The sequence below is a fragment of the Mustela putorius genome, unplaced genomic scaffold (assembly GCF_011764305.1).
Source record: "Mustela putorius furo isolate JIRA1106 unplaced genomic scaffold, ASM1176430v1.1 tig00003962_pilon_pilon_pilon, whole genome shotgun sequence".
In the NCBI taxonomy this organism is placed as follows: Eukaryota; Metazoa; Chordata; class Mammalia; order Carnivora; family Mustelidae; genus Mustela; species Mustela putorius.
In genome coordinates this window covers 19,039,165-19,062,161 of record NW_025422106.1, presented here as the reverse complement: position 1 = coordinate 19,062,161, position 22,997 = coordinate 19,039,165, and the positions used below count along the sequence as shown (strand labels likewise).

The following is a 22,997-nucleotide window of genomic DNA, read 5'->3' as shown; positions in this document are numbered from 1 at the left end:
TGGGTGGCACAGTTGGTTAAGCAGCTGCCTTCGGCTCAGGTCATAATCCCAGCGCCCTGGGATCGAGTCCCACATCGGGCTCCTTGCTCAGCAGGGAGCCTGCTTCTCCTCTGCCTCTGCCTGCCTGTCTGTCTGCCTGTGCTCGCTCGCTCTCTCTCCCTCTATCCCTGACAAATAAATAAAATAAAATTAAAATCTTTAAAAAAAAAAAAGAAAAAAATGACATTCAGTAAATATTTGACAAATGAAGGGAATGAGATAAAGATGTTCTGGAGAAAATAATCCAACCGCATTCATTCAACCTAACATTTACTGTACACATGTTATGTGTCGGGCACTGTGTTCGGTATCAGATACACAGAATATAAGAAAGTATAAGTAACTTGTCACAAGCCACAATGAAACCCGTATTAAAATGACCGGAGAAAGGAGCACCTGGGTGGCTCAGTTGGTTATGCATCTGACTTAAGGTCATGATCTCAGGGTTCTGGGATCAAGGCCCCCGTCAGGTTCTGCACTCAGTGGGAAGTGTTCTTCTCCCTCTGCCCCTCCCCCAGTTTGTGTTTTCTCGCTGTCTCTCTCTAAGTCTTCACTGGACAGAGAGAAACCACATGAGCGAGAGCACAAAGAGGGGGAGGAGAGGCAGAGGGAGAGGGAGAAGCAGGCTTCCTGCCAATCAGGGAGCCCAACATGAGGCTTGATCCCAGGACCCTGAGATCATGACCTGAGCCAAAGGCAGATGCTTAACTGACTGAGCCACCCAAGCACCCTAATGAAAAAAAATCTTTAGGGCGCCTGGGTGGCTCAGTGGATTAAGCCGCTGCCTTCGGCTCAGGTCATGATCTCAGAGTCCTGGGATCGAGTCCCGCATCGGGCTCTCTGCTCGGCAAAGAGCCTGCTTCCCTCTCTGGCTGCCTCTCTGTCTACTTGTGATTTCTCTCTGTCAAATTAATAAAAATAAAATCTTTAAAAGAAAAAGAAAAAAAAAGAAAAAAAATCTTTAAAAAATAAACAAACAAACAAACAAAAAACAGGGGCACCTGGATGGCTCAGTGGGTTAACAATCTGCCTTCTGCTCAGGTCATGATCCCAGGGTCCCGGGACTCTCTGCTCAGCAGGGAGCCTGCTTCTCCCTCTCCTTCTGCCTGCCTCTCTGCCTACTTGTGATCTCTCTCTCAAATAAATAAAATCTTAAAAAAAAACAACAAACAAAGAGACACTAGAAATCCTTTTCTCCCTTTACCTAAAAGATTAAAACTGAATTCATCAAACCTCACAGAAGAAAAAAACACACACATTTAACTTTTATTTTTTTATTTTTTTGTTTTTATTTTGTTTCAGACAGCTGGATGAGGCATCTACATTCTAGCACATCTTAACAATCACTAGACAAATGAAAGACGGCTGACTTATATATAAAAAAGCAAGGGGAAAAGGTCATGATTGTCTAACAGGGAATCTGAATCCCCAAATAAATTATCTTACAAAAATATCAAACTTGCTTTTCGACATTTGTACTGTTAAAAATGAAGGAAAAAAAATTCACATTAAAAAAAATCTGTAGGCTGGTTATAGCGAGTTAAGATAATCATTTTTACATACTAAGTAGGTCCTTCAAATAAATATCTTAAACAAATTTTAAATCTTTCAAAAAAAATAGGTCAAGTATTTATCTTATATCTGTTTGGTCCACTAAAAGACCGTTTATAAAACTGACATTAAACTGGACTGTAGCTCATACCCTATGGGCAGGAACATACACATCGCTGAGGCTGGCTATGCACATGTGCATGTTACATACATGTGAATGGCTACTGCTGTAATTACATACCACTTTCATGAGTAGTTTTACCCTGTAAAAATCCTCTTGTCTAGCATGAATCGAACTGCACTGAGAGAAAAAAGAAAATACTCTGCCTATTGTAGACATTTGCTCTGTAATTTTTAACGCAAGAATTATCACACTTTTGGGACTTTAAAGATTACTGAACATGAGATAAAATTCAATACTGCTTACAAATACCCGAATATGAAGAACATATTCACCACTCATGCGGAGAGCACACAAGTGATTGTAAGTTACAGAACTCCAGCTTCTGGCTGCTCTAGTCCTGCTGTTTGATCCTAAAGTGTTACATGGTCTGGGGTCCTTAAAAAAGATAGAAATTTAATAAGATAATGTTACATTAAGTTTTTCTGTTCTAATAATCAACTTTTTAAGAAGTACACAGTGGAAGGGTGTTAGGCTTCCTGTATCTCCTCATACTTTAAAAGCCAATTTCATTTTTATCATGGTGCTGATATTTCAATTAACACTACGCTACAAGACTGCACTACAATTTTGTCCACAATAGTCAAATCTCTTACTGCTAAAATACTCCAAAATAAATCCAGTCAACAATTTCCATTTCCAATGGCTTCAATGAGAGATGAATCTAACAATTTTTTTTTAACCAATTACAATTAAACTCAGCTGATGACAGCTACATTTAAAACCCTGCAAAACCAAAACCAATCACCCAAAAATCTAGAATACCAACACTTTCCATCCAGGATAGAAAAACGAGCAACCAAAATAAAGAGAACCACAAGATTGCTCAAGTAACCAGTCAAAAACCACCTCTCTGTTATTTGAGCTAATAGTTACTCGAAGCTTGAAGTTTCCTCCTTCGTTATTATTGGTGGATCCTAGAGTTACAGCTTCAATGTCAAATGTGACAGTGGACCCAGAAGTAACTGCTGGCAACTGATTAGTCATTTCTTTTCCATTTACAAAAACTGCACCTAAAATGTTAAAGTAAAGAGTCATTTACATTTGAGCGATAATGAAGAATGGAAATGGATTCTAGATTACCCATAACACAGGTAATTTCCCAACTCAGATCAAGAAAACATTTTAGAATGCCAACTGGTCAAAGAGAATGCATTTCAACATGTTAATTAACCCCCATCCCCAAGGCAGGAGAGAAAGTTAAAGCTTTAATCATATTTTAGAATTCTGATCCAGGGTTCTACTCTTCTAGAACGGAGACGGAGTTTCCCACATGGATGGCATCAAAAGAAACTTGACTCCATTACAAAATTATATCCTGTGGAATAGCAACATTGTTGCACATGAAATAAACAAGAATCTTGTTCTACCTACTGCTTGACCCACACCACAAGATATTAACACATCTGGAGAGGGGATTTCAAAAGTGCGATTACTGTAGGGGCGCCCGGGTGGCTTCATTGGTTAAGTCTCTGCTTTTAGCTCAGGTCATATCAGGTTCTGGGATCGAGCCCCAAGTTGGGCTCCTGCTCAGCAGGGAGTCTGCTTCTCTCTCTCTCCCTCTTCCCTTTTCCTTCTCCTTCTTTCTTTCACAAATGAATAAATAAAATCTTTTAAATATAAAATAAAAAATAGGGGCATCTGGGTGACTCAGTGGGTTAAAGCCTCTGCCTTTGGCTCGGGTCATGATCTCAGGGTCCTGGGATGAAGTCCTGCATCGGACTCTGCTCAGCGGGGAACCTGCTTCCTCCTCTCTCTCTGCCTGCCTCTGCCTACTTGTGATTTCTATCTGTCAAATAAGTAAATCTTTAAAAAAAAAAAAAAAAAGATAAAAAATAAAAATAAAATTAAAATAAAATTAAAAAAAAAATGTGTGATGACTTTAGAGTAAGGGGCCAAAGAACCCTTGGGAGATATAACAAATTAAGTAAACTCTCTCTTCAGTTCACCAATTGTTGTTGAATTCAGATGACCTATGAACACGGAATCCAGACAAAGATTGCCTAGTGCAAATCCCAACTCAGTCACCTCTGAGCTATGGGAATTTAAGTGAGTCACTCAACCTCTCTGTGGCTTGGTTTTCATCACCTATAAAATGGATAGAATATTACTTCCCACCTCGACAAATTGTTAAAAGGAGTAAATGATTTATTCTTTGTAAAGGGAAGAGAGTAATGCCTAGCACATAGTAGCCATACAGGTATGTCATAAAGACTTAAACTTTCTCATCTCCTGCTACAGACATGTGGTGGCTGGGACAGATTCACATCTTACTCCAGCAATTCAGATTCTTTGAAGAGAACAGTAGTCGTGCGTCTCTTACCATTTGTACTGATGCACACGGCTTGGTCCCGCTGCAGAGAGTCGTATCCATTCTGTTTTTCTGCACACACTCCTATACTGTCTCTTCTGTCTGGCTGCCCCACGGTTTCAACTCTGGAAATGAGGTAGAGAGAGATCATTAATCATCTTCTTCTTCTCCATTTTTTTTTTTAAATATATCTAACAGTCACTAAGGTTAAAAAGAGCAATCTCATCAAACTTGCTCTTAATAATACCCAATGATAATTCAGCAGTTCCTAAATTCCAGGCACTGATCTAAAAATTTTTTATCTCTATCAAACATCTCATTGAATTCCCCTAATAACCCATGAGGTAGGTGCTCTTATTACCATACCCATTTTATCCATGAGAAAAAACAAGATTAAAAAGAGGCTAAGTAACCTGACCGTGTTCACCTGGCTGAGTGCTAGACCCAAGACAGGAATTCAGGCATTCTGACTGTAGACGCTATGGTAGCTATTCACAGCTACGACAGCGCATTCCCATTTTTATGTTCTGGCTCTAGACACACAGAAAACTTGTCATACTTGCCATGATAAGACACGTGACTATTACTGTCTGCCATAACACCTAAACCTTCAAAGTAAGAGTCTATGCAGTGGTTTGATTACTGTTTATTGACTATTAAAAGCCTCTAAAAATAGACATAACTTTTTAAAAGTAGATAAAATAGTTACTAACACATTTTGCTTGCCGAACTTCATATGTGGGAGGTTCAAGCATTTCTTTTTGTGTTTTAGTCTCAAAATAAATCCTTATGCACTCTAGAAATAGGAAACTTACAATATAAAGTCAACCTGTATCTCTACTACCAGATGCATCTTTCCCTCCGTTCCAGAAAGCCAGATTTTGCAAGTATAGAAAAAGAAAAATTAGCAAGGAACAGAATGTAGCTGTACCAAGGGAAGATGTGATTATTTATACTTGTTATGTCCTGAAAATGTCTTTTGTTACAAAGTGACAAACATGTAGGATCAAAATAAATATGTGGGCAGGTTTCTGAAGTCATTTCACTTAAAGTGTTTTAAGCCAGCAGTCTTAAGAAGTACGGAGAAGAGGTGACTGATGTCAGCAAGATGGCAGACTCCTAAGTCTCAGCCCTCCTTCTACCACTTCAGAAACACCGCTTTAACAATGAATGATACACAGACCAAAAAACCTTTATGAGATTTCCAGAATCTAGTTAAGAGGCTGCAGTCCCTCAAGGGACCACAAGCTGAAAACAGCTGCAGTGAAATGGGTAAGAAGAAAAATTTCACTTTCCCAAGTCAGCCCCTCTCCGAAGCTACACAGCTCAGTGCCTGGCAAGAACACCCGGGCTTCTGACTTTTCCTTTGGGACAGAGGGAGAGGGAGAGAGAGGAGTGGAGCGTGCGTCCAACATTCCAGCTCTTTGGAAAGCTGCCTAAGCACTGATTTCTGTTGCACCTCATTTAGAGCACAGACAGAACAAGCACAGTACAGTTGCCTGAATGCTGCTAAGACCAAAGAAATAAGAGGAGTGGCATCTAATAGCCAGTATATTTTGGGTGTGACTCAGAGCAGGTGCATAACTTGAGGCTTCTATCCCTGGGAGGAAGAAAGAACTGAATGTGCTTCTGCGCTAGCTTTTCACAGGGATGCTCAAAGGGATGCTATCTGTCTCATTGGATGGGGGCACTGATGGGGAGCTGGCAAACTCTGGATCCCTGGTGGCCACTGAGTACGAGAGAGAACAGGGCTGCTTACTGCTGTACATCAGAGAACAGGCAGTGCCACAAACAGGCACCAGAGGGAGCAAGAGATACGAGCTCCTGAAAGACCCAGGAAGCTCTCAGGTTGAGAAATTATACACAGGAGCACAGGGAAGTCACATCCTCCCAAAAGAGGTGTCAGAGGCTCCCAGCATCTCTAGCTGAATTCATCTGCAAGGGTCTTTTCCAGCATAAAGCCAGGTCAAAAACGGGGAGAGGTGGATGCTTTCTCCTACGTATAGATCCCAACACAAAAATGTAAGACATTTGGAGAAACAGGAACACATGGGACAAACAAATAAAAAACTAAAATAGATCTCAAAAAAATTATCCTTAATGAGGGCACCTGGGTGGCTCAGTTGGTTGAGTATCCAACTCTTGATTTCAGTGTAGGTCATGCTCTCAGGGTTGTGAGCTCAAGCCCCATGTTGGGCTCTGCACTCACCCCTGTCAATTCTTCCCCCTCCCTCTCCCAACTTGAGCTCATATGCATGCTCTCTCTCTCTCAAATAAATAAAGTCTTCTAAAAAATTATCGTAATAAAATGGAGACATAAATTATCTGACAATTCAAAACAACCATCATAAAGATGCTCTACAAGGTCAAGAAAATAAGACATGAGTAAAATTAGAATACCAACAAAGAGATGAAAAATATATATCTAAACAAACTAGACAGGTATTCTGGAACTGAAGAGTACAATAATAACTGAAAAATTCATAAGAGAAGTGTAACATTACACAACCAAGCAGAAGAAAGAAACATCAAATTCGAACACAGGTCATTTGAGATTATCCAAAAACAGGGACAAAAGAAAAAAGAATGAAGAAAGTCTAAGCGACTTCTGGAAGGGGGAGAAAGGGGCTGAATGTTCATTTAAAGGAATAACAGTTGAGGGGCACCTGGGTGGTTCACTGGGTTAAGCCTCTGCCTTCGGCTCAGGTCACGATCCCAGGGTCCTGGGATCAAGCCCCGCATCGGGCTCTCTGCTCAGCAGGGAGCCTGCTTCCCCCCCCCCCCAGCCCTGCCTCTCTGCCAACTTGTGATCTCTGTCTGTCAAATAAATAAATAAATAATAAAATCTTTAAAGAAATAACAACTGAAAATATGGAGCAGGAAATGGACATTTAGATTCAAGAAGCCTAACAGACACCAAATAGGATAAACCCAAGAAATCACAGTGAAACACATTATAATCAAATTGTCCAAACTCAAAGACAGAATTTTTAAAGTAGTAGGAGAAAAGTGACTCATCATGTACAAGGAAGCTCACATAAGACGAACAGTGGGGAGACCTGGTGGTTCAGTCAGTTAAATGTCAGACTCTTGACTGATTTCGGCTCAGGTCATGATCTCAGGGTCATGAGATCAAGCTCCAGTCAGGCTCCACACTCAGTGGGGAGTCTGCTTGTCCCTCTCCCTTACCCTCAGCCCCCCCCCACTCTCTCTCAAATAAATAAATAGCAGTAAAATAGAAAAGGCCTTCAATGCAATGAGAAAAAAAAATCTTGGAAAGAAGAAAAAAACTAATTTGAATAAATTACAAAATAATTCCTAAAAGCATCTGTCACTGAAACGGTAAGTGATAAAGAAGACAAGCACAACATAAAAAGTTTATAAAAGTTGCTCTGAACATGGAACGAGCCAGGGAAATAAATAGCTAATAAATCTGAGACACAGAATTATTTTCATAGTTCACTAAGAAGTAGAACAAAGGTTTAAAAACCACTGAATTTTTAAGCTGCAAGACAAGTAGTGAGAACATCATAGCCTCAGACACTGCTGTAGCTATTCTCTCACAGAAAATTAGCTTTGCAAGAAACTATATGAAAAAGAAAAATGCTATACAAAATAATTTATGGTAGTGACCTCCTCTACTGCATGTACAACTGAAATACAATTAATACAAAATTAATTTACACTGGGCACCTAAGTGGCTCAGTGGTTAAGCCTCTGCCTTGGCTCCGGTCATGGTCTCGGGGTCCTGGGATTGGGCCCTGCATTGGCCTCTCTGCTCAGCAGGGAGCCTGCTTTCCCCTCTCTGCCTGCCTCTCTGCCTACTTGTGATCTCTCTCTCTGTTGGATAACAAATAAAATCTTTTATTTATTTATTTATTTTTAAAGATTTTATTTATTTGACAGACAGAGATCACAAGAAGGCAGAGAGGCAGGCAGAGAAAAAGAGGGGGAAGCAGGCTGAGCAGAGAGCCCGATGTGGGGCTCAATCCCAGGACCTCGGGATCATGACCTGAGCCGAAGGCAGTGGCTTAACCAACTGAGCCACCCAGGCATCCCTTTTATTATATTTTTTAAAGATTTTTATTTACTTATTTATTTGACAGACAGAGATCATAAGCAGGCAGAGAGGCAGGTAGAGAGGTTGAGCAGAGAGCCCGATGTGGGGCTGGATCCCAGGCCCCTGAGATCATGACCTGAGCCGAAGGCAGAGGCTTTAACCTACTCAGCCACCCAGGCGTCCCACAAATAAAATCTTCTAAGAAAATATTTTTAAAAAACTAATTTATAAACAAGTTACTAGAAATACATCCATTGCATAAAGAAGTAGAACATCCTGGGTAATAATTTTTCTTAAAGGAAAAATATTCTGAGAAAACAAGGCCCAAAACAGGAGTGATTTCGATGGCAACTAGAGGGCTAATCCACTATCCCTATTACTCTACACTTTGGCTCATGGTTTGGATTTTTTTTTTATTTAAAGATTTTATTTATTTGACAGATGGAGATCACAAGTAGGCAGAGAGGCAGGCAGAGAGAGAGAGGAGGAAGCAGGCTGAGCAGAGAGCCCAATGTGGGGCTCGATCCCAGGACCCTGGGATCATGACCTGAGCCGAAGGCAAAGGCTTTAACCCACTGAGCCACCCAGGCACCCCACTTTGTTTGGATTTAAGTGACACATTCTCATTCTTACACAGTCTCAAAAGGTTTTCCTTCACAGTCAATGCTTGGAGCAAAATCCAAAAATTCAGTTGCTTAGCTGATAAATATACGAAAAATATCCAACTTTATGATAAATACAAGAAATAAAATGAAATTTTTATTTTAGCCTAGCAGCTACAGACTGATTAGAAACAACAATACTCAATACTGACAAGTATGACATCAATTACCTTGGTGCAGTGACATCAGTACCCTCGCACACTGTTGAGAAGATTGCAGAGTGCTTCCAGGAACACAGCCAGTCTGTGTGTCACTAACAAGAAAACTAGCCCAAGGAATATAGAATGAGCCTTCTATCAACAAGATCCCTGCCCGGCTTGTTGCACCAGGAATAAGAGAAAGAAGAGGTGCCTTATCAAGTCATTGGAAAGAAGGATTTCTGAAATATATCTGAAACAGAAATACACTGATCACTATACAAATCCTAAAATAGCTTTTGTCCTGTCTCAAAACAAACCTGGTAACATGAATAGTCCTCTATTTACTACAGAATTTGGAAATCTTCCAACAAAGAAAATTCTAGGATGGCAAATTGGGGAGTTCTATCAAACATTTAAGGAAGAAATAATACTAATTTTACACCAACAGTTCTGAAAACAAAAGAGGAAGAAACACTTTCCCAATTAACTTTTTTTTTTTTTTTTTAAGATTCTACTTATTTATTTGACAGAGATAGAGAACACAAGTAGGCAGAGTGGCAGGCATAGGGAGGGGGAGAAGCAGGCTCCCCACAAGGAGCCCAATGGGGGGGCTCAATCCCAGGACTCTGGGATCATGACCCAAGCCCAAGGCAGCCACTTAACTGAATGAATCACTCAGGCACCTCTCCACCTCACTTTCTAAGGCTGGTTAAAACCAAAACCGAAAACATCATAAGAAAAAAAGAGAAACAGCTTTCTCATGAAGAGATGTAAAAATCCCCCCAAAGTATTAAAAACCAAATCTGGCAGTATATATAAAGACAATATAAGACAAAGTGGAGGTTCTATGGGGAATGCAAAGCTGGTTTAATGTTCAAAAATTTATCAATTAAATCACCGTATTAACAAAAGAAAAGCAGCATAATTACATTAACAAATGTATAAAAATTATTAGAAAAATTAAACATTCACTTATGAATAAAACTCCCAGCAAAGCATAATTAAAGATTATTGTTATTATTATTTATTTTTTAATTTGACAGAGAGAGAGATCACAAGTAGGCAGAGAGGCAGGCAGAGACAGGGGGGGGAAGCAGGCTCCCCGCTGAGCAGAGAGCCCGATTCGGGGCTCGATCCCAGGACACTGAGATGGTGACCTGAGCCAAAGGCAGCGGCTTAATCCACTGAGCCACCCAGACGCCCCCCAGCAAAGCATAATTAAAAGGGAACTTTTTATTTTGTTTATTTGAGAGAGAGAGAGAGAGTGCATGAGTGGGGGAAGAGCAGAAGGAGAGGGAGAAGCAGACACCGCATTGAGCAGGGAGCCCGATGTAGGGCTAAATCCAGGAACTCTGGGATTATGACTTGAGTCAAGGGCAGACACCAACCAACTGAGCCATCCAGGCACCCCAAGAAGGGAACGTTCTCAACCTCACTACCTACAAAAACCTACAGCTCGGACACCTGGTTGGCAGTCAGTAGAGAATGCAATGCTTGATCTCAGGGTTATAATTACGTTCAAGCTCAATACTGGGTGCAGAGATTACTTAAAAATAAAATCCTTAAGAAAACAAACCAATCAAAAACCCCTACAGCTAGCATCATTCCTAATGTGAAAGACTGAATGCTTTCCTTCTAAGATGTGGAATAAGCATGTAAGCTTTCAACACTGCTATTCAGAACCACACTTCTTATAATAATAATGTAATGAGACAGGAAAAAGAGAAATGACTAAACAATGATGAAAGACATTTTTTTAAGAACTAAATTAAGAGGGGCGCCTGGGTGGCTCAGTGGGTTAAGCCGCTGCCTTCGGCTCAGGTCATGATCTCAGGGTCCTGGGATCAAGTCCCACATCGGGCTCTCTGCTCAGCAGGAAGCCTGCTTCCCTTCCTCTCTCTCTGCCTGCCTCTCTGCCTACTTGTGATCTCTGTCTGTCATATAAATAAATAAAATCTTAAAAAAAAAAACTAAATTAAGAAATTACCATATCCACAGATTGAAACAATCAAAATATTAAAATGCCAATTATTACCAAACTGATCTATAGATTCACGTTAATCTTGACTATAATCCCAGTAAAAAAATTTTCTTAAAAATAGACAACCTGAATCTAAAGTTAAATAGAAAGAAAGAGGAACTAGAATACTAAAAAATCAAAAAGAGAAGGAAGTTGGAAGAATCCTACTACTTGATATCAAGACTTACTATAAAGGTATAATAATCAAGATTATAGTTCTGGGAAGGGGCACCCAGGTGGCTCAGTGGGTTAAGCCTCTGCCTTCAGCTCAGGTCATGATCCCAGAGTCCTGGGATCGAGCCCTGAATCAGGCTCTCTGCTCAGCAGGGAGCCTGCTTCCTCTTCTCTCTCTGCCTGGCTCTCTGCCTACTTGTGATCTCTGCCTGTCAAATAAATAAATAAAATCTTAACAAAACAAAACAAAAAAAGATTACAGTTCTGGGAAAGGAGAAACACACAGCTCAATGAAACAGAGTCTAGAAACAGATGCCCACACATACGGCCAATTGATCTTTGACAAAGGTAAAAGGCAATTCAATGGAGAGAGGAGAGTCTTTTCAACAAATAGTGCAGGAACTACTGGACTAGATCCTAAACAAAACTGAATTCAACCCATATTTCACATATTACACTAAAAGTAATTCAAAATGTCTCACGGATCTGAATATAAAATTTAAAAACATAAAGCGTCTACAAGAAAACAGGAAAAAAAACTTTTTTTAAAAAAAGATTTTATTTATTTGACAGACAGAGAGAGAGAGCACAAGCAGGCAGAGACAGAGGGAGAAGGCTCCCTCCTGAGCAAGGAGTCCAATATGGGACTGGATCCCAGGACCCTGGGATCATGACCCAAGCCAAAGGCAGATGCTTAACCCATTGAGCCACCCAGGCACCCCACATAGGAAAAACATCTTGTCACCTTGCATTATAGCAAAGACTTCTTAGATACAATACCAAAAGCACTGGATGAGTGCATAAATTATACTTCATCAAAATTAACAACTTATAATCCACAAAAGACATTGCTAAGAAAACGAAAAGACAAGCCCCAGACGGGTTAAAAAAAAAACAAAAACAGAAGACTTATACTCATCAAATTTCAATAATTAAAGAAATTGTTCTAAATAGGCAATAGATTTGAAAAAACACTTCACCAATGAAGATATACAAATGGACAATAAGTGAGCATTGGAAAAGACACGATCTTTGGCTATCAAAAAGAAAATTAAAACCATAATAAGATACAACTACATGTATACAGAATAGCTGAACGCAAAAATAAAAGGGGGTAGTCTGGCTGGCTCCGTTGGTAGAGCGTGTGACTCTTAACCTTGGGGTCGTGAGTTTAAGCCCCACACTGGGTTTAAAGATTACTTAAAAGAATGAAATAAAGTATTTTTGAAAAAAGAACATAAACATGGGGTGCCTGGGTGGCTCAGTGGGTTAAAGCCTCTGCCTTCGGCTCAGGTCATGATCCCACAGTCCTTGGATCGAGCCCTGCATTGGGCTCTCTGCTTAGCGGCGAGCCGGCTTCCCTTCCTCTCTCTCTGCCTGCTTGTGATCTCTGTCAAATAAATAAATGAAATCTTAAAAAAAAAAAAAAGAACATAAACAACTGACAATACCAAATGCAGGTAGGGATGAAGAACAACAGAAAATCTCATAGGTGCTGGTGGGAATGGAAAATGGCATGGCCACTCTAGAACGCAGTTTGATAGTTCCTTAGATAAACTCAGTCTGACCCAGCAATCACAATCCAAGATGATTCATTTAATCTAAATTTTTTTTATCTAAAAACTGTCCAACCTGGCTCTTCCCACTAACTCCAGATTATCCAACTGTCTCCTCAGCATCTTCACTTGTAGGTTTAATAAGGAACTTAAATTTAATATGTGAAAGAACAAAATGATTATTCACCCAGAAATATGCTCCTTCTACAGTCTTACAAACCTCAGTAAATGATAATTTTTCCCAACAGTTACTTAGACCAGAAACTTGTCACACTTGACTCAGTCACACTTGACTCACCTACCACAACCAATCCACTAGTAAATCTGGCCAGTCCTTCCTTTAAAATATATCCAGATTCAGGGGCGCCTGCATGGCTCAGTCATGATCCCGGGGTCCTGGGATTGAGCCCCACATCGGGCTCCCTGCTTGGCAGGGAATCGGCTTCTCCTTCTGTCCCTCCCCTCTACTTGTTCTCTCTCCTCTCTCTCTCTCAAATTGATAAACAAAAATCTTCAAAATATATACAGATTTGACCAGATTCTGACCACTCATGATCACCTCCACTGCCCCATCGTGGTTCAAGACACCATTAGCTCTCACCAGCATTATCGCTGTAGCTTGCTGACTAGTCTCCCGGCCTGTATACCACTGTATACCACTTCCCAGACTGTTTTCCACACAGCAGCCAACCGACTTGGAAATCATAGGTCAGATGAGGTTTGCTTTATGTCCTCCAATGGCCTTCCACCTCACGAAGTCACAGCAGAGTCTGACAGGGCCAGACTGTCAAGATTTGAATCTTGGCACTAGTATTAATAACCTGTACAACCTCAGGCAAGTTGCTTAATCTTTTTTTTTTTTTTTTTTTTTAAAGTAGACTCCATGCTCAGTGTGGAGCCTAATGTGAGGCTCAAACTCATGACTCCGATACCAAGACCTGAACTGAGATCAAGAGTTAGGCATTTGGGGAACCTGGGGGGGCTCAGTCAGTTAAGTGTCTGCCATCCCTCCCTCTCCTTCTCACTCGTGTTCTCTCTTGCTACCTCTCTCTCAAATAAATAAATAAAATCTTTTTTTTTTTTTTTTTTTTTTTTTTTAAAGATTTTATTTTTATTAATTTGACAGAGAGAAATCACAAGTAGACGGAGAGGCAGCCAGAGAGAGAGAGAGAGGGAAGCAGGCTCTCCGCTGAGCAGAGAGCCCGATGCGGGACTCGATCCCAGGACTCTGAGATCATGACCTGAGCCGAAGGCAGCGGCTTAACCCACTGAGCCACCCAGGCGCCCAATAAATAAAATCTTAAAAAAAAAAGAGTAGGATACTTAACTGATTCACCCAAGACCCCCAAGTTGCTTAATCTTTGACATCTCAGTTTCCATATAAATAAAATATAGCTAATTCATGAGAATGTAATGAGGATTTATAGACATCAACTCATTAAGCATTTAAGAACTAACACACAGGGGAGCCTGGGTGGCTCAGTCAGTTGGGAATTTGCTTTCGGCTCGGGTCATGATCCTGGGGTCCTGGGATGGAGCCCCACATTGTACTCCTTGCTGAGCAGGAAGCCTGCTTCTCCTTCTGCCTGCCACTCCCTCTACTTGTGGTCTTTCTCTGTCAATTGAATAAATAAAATCTTTTTTTTTTTTAAAGATTTATTTATTTATTTGACAGACAGAAATCACAAGGAGGCAGAGAGGCAGACAGAGAGAGGAGTAAGCAGGCTCCCCGCCGAGCAGAGAGCCCAATGCGGGGCTCGATCCCAGGACCCCGGGATCATGACCCGAGCCGAAGGCAGAGGCTTTAACCCACTGAGCCACCCAGGCACCCCGAATAAATAAAATCTTAAAGAAAAAAAAAATACTAACACATAGTAAGGTTCAACAAATCCTAGCTGGCTATTAACATTTTGTATAGTCTAGCTCAACTTGTGAATTCATGAAAAGTCAAATGGAAAGCATGCTCCTGTCCCCAAAATAATGGAACATAAACCTGATTTGGTGAGGCCCGTCTTCTTAGGGGGAGGGATGGAGATCTCTGCAGTATCAAATATCCTCCCTGTAAATGGGCACAGGTGACCTCCAAAAGGGTATTTCTTTGAGTAATTAAAAACGAAATATAGGGGGCGCCTGGGTGGCTCAGTGGATTAAGCCGCTGCCTTCAGCTCAGGTCATGATCTCAGGGTCCTGGGATCGAGTCCCGCATCGGGCTCTCTGCTCAGTGGGGAGCCTGCTTCCCTCTCTCTCTCTCTCTGCCTGCCTCTCTGTCTACTGTGATCTCTCTCTGTCAAATAAATAAATAAAATCTTAAAAAAAAAAACAACAAAATATAGGGACACCTGGGTGGCTCAGTCTGTTAAGCATCTGCCTTCAGTTCAGGTCAGGATCCCAGGGTCCTGGGATCGAGTCCCACACTGGGCTCCTTGCTCAATAGGGAGCCTGCTTCTCCCTCTCCCATTCCCCACCTTTGTTCTCTCTCATGCGTGCTGACAAATAAATAAATAAAATCTTTCAAAAAAGAAAGAAAGAAAGAAATGCATATGTTTAAAAAAAAAGAAAAAGAGATATATACAACCTGTTCAAAGGCTTTTCCTACCTCTCTGACCATACTGCTTGTCTCCATTAACCTGAGCCAGACTTACTACTTGCTCTGTATTTTTTCCTGCTCCACATCTTTGGTTCTTGCTTTGTTTCCCCACTTGAACTATCCTTTCCACCTCTAGCTGCACTAAGCCTTCACCAATCCCTCAACTAAAAGTAACTTTTCCTTCCTCTGCATTGCAGAGCAGTCTAGATCTTTTTTTAAAAATATAGTTTAAAAGATTTATTCACTTATTTGTGAAAGAGAGACAGCATGTGTGTTGGGGGAGGAGAGGAACAGGGACGAACAGACCCCACCCTGAGCTCAGAGCCTGATACAGAGCTCAATCTTATGACCCCGAGATCAGACCTAAGCCGGAATCCACAGTCAACCCACTGAGCCACCCAGGTGCCCCTGGATCTTTCTTATACTAATTTATATATGCACTACTCTATGTTGAATCGAAGATTCTGGCCCCCCCCTTTTTTCTTAAATGCCACATTCCCAGCCAAGTACGATAGATACCATCTGAATGGAGAAAAGGTTGAACGAAATCACTAGCCTCATTCAAAGACTGGAGTTGATTAGAAGATCTGTCCTTACATTTTAGAAAAGTAGTTTAAGACAGAGAGAAAATGGGTAGGAAAAAGGCCTAAGAAACATTCCTTAGATTATTTGGAAGAACTGTTATATGTGAAGACTTCAAAGCAGATACACCTTCATGATATCATGAAACACTCCATCTAGAGACAAACTAAAAGCCAGAGTATATAATCTTAAAGGCCATCTACTTAGGAAACCAGCTGTCTTACCTCACCCAAGTCTATATAATCAAGAGTTGTGGGGGAAAACTCTTCTGTGTGGCATTCCCATATCTGTCATAAGAATCAAACTCTAAACTGAAAGGACTGTGTATCATATTCCTAGAGGAAACCACTTTAGCAAAATATAAAACCTAACAAAGCTGTATTCTCCCCAGGACAAAGCATTCTCTCAGTATAAGGAGACACCAACAAGATTTCAAAGACTCTAGATTAACTTTTTTTTAAAGTTTACTTAAGTAATCTCTATACCCAATGTGGGGCTCAAACTCATGATCCTGAGATCAAGAATCACATGCTCCTTTGAGCCAGACAGTCACCCCAAAACAAATTAACTTCCTAATCCTAGTAGGGACTATGCCCTATTCCTAATCTTCTCAGGAAATATTAAATTAGTAATTTTTTTTTTTAATTTCTTCAACAGAGAAAGATCACAAGTAGGCGGAGAGGCAGGCAGAGAGAGAGAGGAGGAAGCAGGCTCCCCGCTGAGCAGAGAGCCTGATGTGGGGCTCGATCCCAGGACCCTGAGATCATGACCTGAGCCGAAGGCAGAGGCTTTAACCCTCTGAGCCAATGAGGGGCCCTGTAATTTTTTTTTAATATGAGGAGCTAACAGTTAGAATTGAAGATATACCTGGTGATGAAAGAAACCAGCCTTATACAGAAAAAGACTCTTTAAGTAAATTTATTCAGAAAAGGGCATGCTAACACTTAACCAAAGGTAGGCATTAAACCAAGTGGCCCCTTTCTAACAGTTTTCAACCACAGCATTTCTAAAGTCAAGCCCCCAAATTCTTGGACACTTCTCCCATCAAGAAGCTGGGTCTATGGGGTGCCTGGGTGGCTCAGTGGGTTAAGCCTTTGTCTTCGGCTCAGGTCAAGATCTTGGGGTCCTGGGATCGAGCCCTGCATGGGGCTCTCTGCTCAGTGGGGAGCCTACCTCTCCCTCTCTCTGACTGCTTCTCTGCCTACTTGTGACCTCTCTGTCAAATACATAAATAAAATCTTAAAAAAAAAAAAAAAAAAAAAGAAGCGGGATCTATGTCCCTTCTCTGGGACCTAGACTCTGAATGAATGGTAGAATGTGGTAGAAGTGATACTATGTCAAATTCTAGGCCCAGACCTTAAAAACTGGCAGCTTCTGAAGCTTCCATTTTCTATCTCTTGGGATGCTCAATCTTGGAACCCAGCCACCATGCTGTGACGAAGCCCAAGCAGCCCACAGTGAGGCCTGCACAGGGAGAGACACCCAGAACCGGAATCCATTTGCCAGCCATGTAAGTGAGCCATCTTAAAAGCAGACCCACCATCTCTAATCAAACTACTGCAGCTACTAACACAGAAGCAGAGATGAGCGGTCCTCACCAACCTCTGCAAACTGCAGTTTCCTGAGCAAAATAAATGACTACTGTTTTAAGCTTTGAGTTTTGGGGTGGTTTGTTACACAGCAATCAAGAACTATAATATTAAATTTTTATGTTCTTTTAAAGAAAAGGTTTATAACAAAAAACAGCTAGCCTGTTATTGGCTCTTGATTCACCACCTCACATGACCTGTGGGGAGGTTAAGAGCACAGACTTTCCAGGCTAGACTGGCAGGATTTGAATAGTTAAAAGTCCCATGGTCCCTGTGCTTCTGTCTCTTTATCTGTAAAAGGAAGACAGTAACCTCCTAGGCTAGGAGGATTAATGAAGGCTGTTTGAAAGGACACTGTTTAAAGAAAGCAGGTGGTAGAGAGGAGAAAGTAAAAATATGGTTAAAAAAAAAAAAAGTAAGATTAGGAAATCTTGGAAGCAAGGAAAGGGAAAGTAGGACTGTTCAGACAGAAAATCAAGAAGAGGCCTGGCCGCCAAAAGAGACCAGGCTCTAGAGACTGGTAGAGCCCACCAGTAACAGGTTTCTTGGCTTCTACAACTCTGCGCATTCCAGCAACTTCAGCAGGAACGGACTGAGCTGAGTGATGTCACTGCCTGCAGGAGTAGAATCTTCCTTCTATCTGTGAGGCCTTCACACACCCTCAAAAAGCTGAATAAAGTTTTACCTTCTGTACTCAAGTGGACCCATGTGCTCCTCCCCCATAGAGGCCACCCTGCACCCCCATCTTCTGGCTTCACTGCTGATGAAGGGAAAGAGGACATTTCAACAGTGAAAGAGGATATTTCCATTCCACATTCAAAAGAAAAATGACAAAAATGCAAAGGTCTGGCTACAGTAATAGTGAGCCGAATGAAGCTGGAGTTAATCACCCTGCCAAGTGGGGCCTGGTTAGACATCTTTGGAAAAGAAGGAAGAACTAATGATTTCTTGAGGCCTACTAAATGCACTAAATCCACTTAACTATCTACAGATAGTATCTACAGATAGTTAAGTGGATTTTCATCCATTTGGGTAACTTCCAATGTCTTAAGAATGACAGAAAAAAACAAACCGGAAGTATGCCATCTATTAGACCTTTCTGTGTTCACAGAGGAAGGATTTAAAATCAGGGGAGCGGGACGCCTGGGTGGCTCAGTTGGTTAAGTAGCTGCCTTCGGCTCAGGTCATGATCCCAGGTCCTGGGATCGAGTCCCACATCGGGCTCCTTGCTCAGCAGGGAGCCTGCTTCTCCCTCTGCCTCTGCCTGCCATTCTGTCTGCCTGTGCTCACTCTCGCTCTCTCTCTCTGATAAATAAATAAAATCTTAAAAAAAAATAAATAAATAAATAAAATCAGGGGAGCATAAGGTCATCATCACCAGGGGAAAGGGTCATAGAGGAGGGAAAAGGAAAAGAAGGAAGCATACCAACACAGAGAAACTATAGACTGCAACACTAACTAGAATCGCGTTTACTCACTCTGCTGTGAAAAAGACAAAAAGAAAAGATACAGGCTAGCTTGGCCATTTACCAGCGATGTGACTTTGGGTGAGTGACTTAACTTCTGTGTGCCTTAGTATTCTCATCCCTAAAATGGGTAATTACACCTATTTCATTGGGTTATTGTAAGAATATTGTAAGAATCAAATGACAGTACCTCATGTGCAGTAAATGCTATTTAATTATTAACTGCAATTAGTATTACTATGATTACTATTCTTGCTGAGACACCTGACCTGAAGAAATCAACTCAGGAAGCCCTACCATTAGACAGGAGCACAATGTTCTCTGGAGATTCACTAATGGCAGTATTTCTAGAAACAAAGGACACAAGCCAAAAAAGGGCTTTTTAACATACAAAACTCAAGAATTCGCCTTTGGGAAATAACTAAGTGGACTTCAGGTACTAGACTCTATTTCTTCTTCTCTTTGTCAGTATTTTTCTGGTTAAGTCATTCTTTATAATTTAAGGGATGAGAGATACCAAAAATGAGACAGAGTGGGGGGATGGGGGGAGGCATAGGGTGGTTGGGTTATGGACATTGGAGAGGGTATGTGCTATGGTGAGTGAATTGTGTAAGCCTGATGATTCACAGACCTGTACCCCTGAAATAAAACATTATTATGTTAATAAAATTTTAAAAATGAGACAAAGTATAAACTAGTGCATTCTGAAACTGATGACAGTTTAAATGACTTGGCTGGTGCAGAACACACCCACATTAGCTTACATGAAGCTTTCAGTTACTCTCCATGCTTCATATGACAAGGGGCTGAGAACAGGAACTTGGAGCCAGCATTCACCATAAAACCTCATGATCTCAAGGCCTACAAATTAGAGGAGAGTTTGCTACCCTAATTTTCCAAATCAAAACCGTGTGTGCCTGAGTGGCTCAGTAGGGTAAGCGTCTGCCCTCAACTCAGGTCATGATCTCAGGGTCTTGGGATTGAGGCCCACACTGGGCTCTCTGTTCATCAGGGAGTCTGCTTCTCCCTCCCAACAACACCCCCCCCCCGCCGACTGCTCTCCCTCTCTCAAGTAAAACTCTTCAAAACAAATAACAAAGTGGGCTTTGCTTTCTAGGATGAGCTATTCAGAAATAGGACTATAGAGAATATATCTCAGAACATGAAAACAAGGGAATTATTTAATACAGGAAGAAATGGGTAAAGAAATAGAAAATAGATTGGTGGTAGGAGAGCTTGCTTTTGGTTTTACAGAGAATTATACACATATCTATGTACGTACACATGTATCTTATGGATAACTATATACATTAAGTATTTAATTCTCAGTACATTTACACTGAAGGGTTGTCTCTCACAGAGACCTGCTCATATCGCTTCACAAAGGAAAAAAATTCTTGGTCTCTGATTTTTTAGGATTAACTTTTGAGAGGTAGGCTACTTAACTCTATCTCTCCAGAAGAGATATAAACATAGTATGTGCTATGTATGAGGCATAAGCAAGGCATCTTTTGCACTTTATCTCAGTTCATCTTCGTAATAGCTCTATGAACACGTCTGAGAAAACCACAGCCAAAAGAAAAAAGGAACACTCCCCAGAGTAACACTGCCTATAAATGATGAAATAAATTCCCGGTTACTTTGAATCCAAAGCTCGTATGTGTTCTATGCACATCAGTTTGCTGTCTGAGGCATGACAAACAGATTCTGTAACATCTACTTGCCTGAATGTCAATGTCTGCCCACAGAAGTAAGTTGGAGCACTGGAGTAGAGCACACCTGAGGACTCAGAATCGTTCCGGAGGGCTATATTTCTTCGACTACTCAGGCTGTACCCCTCAAAGCCAGCTGTCCACTCTTTTTAGAAAGCAAAGAGATCAAAAATTATTAATACCTTTTGAGGAGTATCTTCAACACAGACACATTACATAAAACTCGGAAGCAGAAGAGGCTACACTTAGGGGATATGGGCAAGTTCTATAAAGAAAGAGATTCAGTGACAGGGTATCCTGGTTAATCTTAAATAAATAAATAAATAAATAAATCACAAAAAAATGTGTTCGTCTATTCCTGCACAGTTCTGGCAGGAACAGGCAGAAGATCAAGTGAGTGCTCCTGGCTAATGAAATCAGGGTGAAGCTATAATTGTTTGAGTGTATTCCAAGCCTGATTAACAACTAGTTAACAAAGGAGTCTGAATATTTTAAAACAGTTATACAGGACAGACCGATTAGATAGTCACTGAAGGTCTAGAAAATCAGTATCTTTTTCTTTTTTTTTTTTTTTTTTTAATCAGTATCCTGTTGCAACACTTCAAATCTTTGGATTTCAGGGATGCTGATAATCCTCCTAGCACTATTTCTGGACTCTGGAGATAAGAACGGATGAAAAGGTCTCAAAATTTCCATCCAGTAATTTGAATAGGAGACGTTCCACGTTGTTCTCACCAATTCAGGTTTTATGGTCAGAAAACCTGGCTGGCCGTGTGCAAACACTGTGCTGCCTTCAGCACAGACAGGCACCAGCATTCTGAGACACAGCTGGGCTTTAGGAGAGAAGGCAACAGCATACCATGAGGCACCAATGTGGAGTGACCCATCTGGGGGACGCTCCAAGGACTCCACTCCTGCCGGCCATCTCCTCGGGCACAGACTCTGAACTGATAATCAACGTTGGGGTCTATGTGCAACACTATGAACTCGGTTTCAGAGCCTACATATACGTCCTCAAAATGATTGGAAGTGCACTTGCGGAACTGCAGCCTGTAATCCTGGGCCGTGAAGTCGTCATCCACCTAAGGAGAAAGGCTTTGTGTTAGGTAAAGGTCAGGGAGCAGTTTCTCCCAGCATCATGGCTTAAGAATTCTGGGGCCATGCACAGAAGCCCACGTGCTGAACATGAGCTATTCTCAGGGAGAATTCATCATTACTGCCTGTCTTTTCTTTATTGAACCATGTGCTCTACACTTCCCAGTTGGATTTGTGGAACTTGGTTTCCTTTGAAGAAATGGCATGTTTTCTCTCTTTTTTTTTAAAGACTTATTTATTCATTCTAAAAGGCCTTAAACATCTTGATTGCCAGAACACTATGTTCAGTGGTTACAATTTTGTTTTTACCAATTTTCCCAAGCAGCAGTAACAACAACAGAGTTGACTTATAAAAATGAAGAAAAAAACACAAAAAGAGCACACACACACAGAAGGAAGTGGTGGCTGCTTCTTAGATATTGATATTGGGGGTCGTGCTTTCCATAGCCACCACCTGGTAGCTACAAAAACCCCTAAGTGTAATGACAGTGTAATCTCTTTGAATTGTATGCATTATTATATCAAGGAGTTAGCTATCTTGTATGAATACACTCTTCTGTGTTTAGGTATCCCATGCCACTCTTGCTGTGAAATTGAAGTTTATGTAGAAAAAAACCTTTTACTATATGAAACTTTACAGCACTTGTGAAAACAATTCAATTTGGTTTATGCACAATGTAATATTTCTGCAGGTATCATCCAAAATTCCCCACAGACAAGGCTCTCATCCTCGTGAGGTTTTGGCCTTAGCCTAATCCTGTGGGACTGTTCTATTAAACTGCTGCCAGGATTTTACATCCTGTTACTTCCACTTTCTAGAACATATTCTCTACTAATATTACTGAAACCAGTTTCTACTTCATACATTTTTTTTTTTTTTTACAACAGCAATAAAATTTATCTTCCAGAAGTCAAGTCCTCTTAAGAAAGTGATAACAAGGGGCTCCTGGGTGGCTCAGTGGGTTAAAGCCTCTGCCTTCGGCTCCAGTCGTGATCCCAGGGTCCTGGGATCGAGCCCCGCATCGGGCTCTCTGCTCAGCGGGGAGCCTGCTTCCTCCTCTCTCTCTCTCTGCCTGCCTCTCTGACTACTTTTGATCTTTCAAATAAATAAATAAATAAAAATCATTAAAAAAAAAAAAAAAAAAAAAGAAAGTGATAACAAGGGACGCCTGGGTGGCTCAGTTGGTTAAGCAGATGCCTTCGGCTCAGGTCATGATCCCAGCGTCCTGGGATCGAGTCCCACATCGGGCTCCTTGCCCCACAGGGAGCCTG

General features: G+C 41.2%; 1 protein-coding gene across 1 annotated transcript in view; it reads right to left on the bottom strand.

Annotated features, from left to right (window-relative positions):
- Nucleotides 1-1,297: 1,297 nt before the first annotated feature.
- CRLF3 (cytokine receptor like factor 3) overlaps nucleotides 1,298-22,997 on the bottom strand; it is a 42,205-nt gene continuing 20,505 nt past the window's right edge. The window contains exons 5-8 of the mRNA XM_004747052.3: nucleotides 21,490-21,712; nucleotides 20,643-20,775; nucleotides 4,095-4,207; nucleotides 1,298-2,784 (exon numbers count right to left, since the gene is read on the bottom strand). Of these exons, the coding sequence (XP_004747109.1) occupies nucleotides 2,528-2,784; nucleotides 4,095-4,207; nucleotides 20,643-20,775; nucleotides 21,490-21,712 (726 nt within the window). The 3' untranslated portion in view covers nucleotides 1,298-2,527. The remainder of the gene's footprint in view (nucleotides 2,785-4,094; nucleotides 4,208-20,642; nucleotides 20,776-21,489; nucleotides 21,713-22,997) is intronic.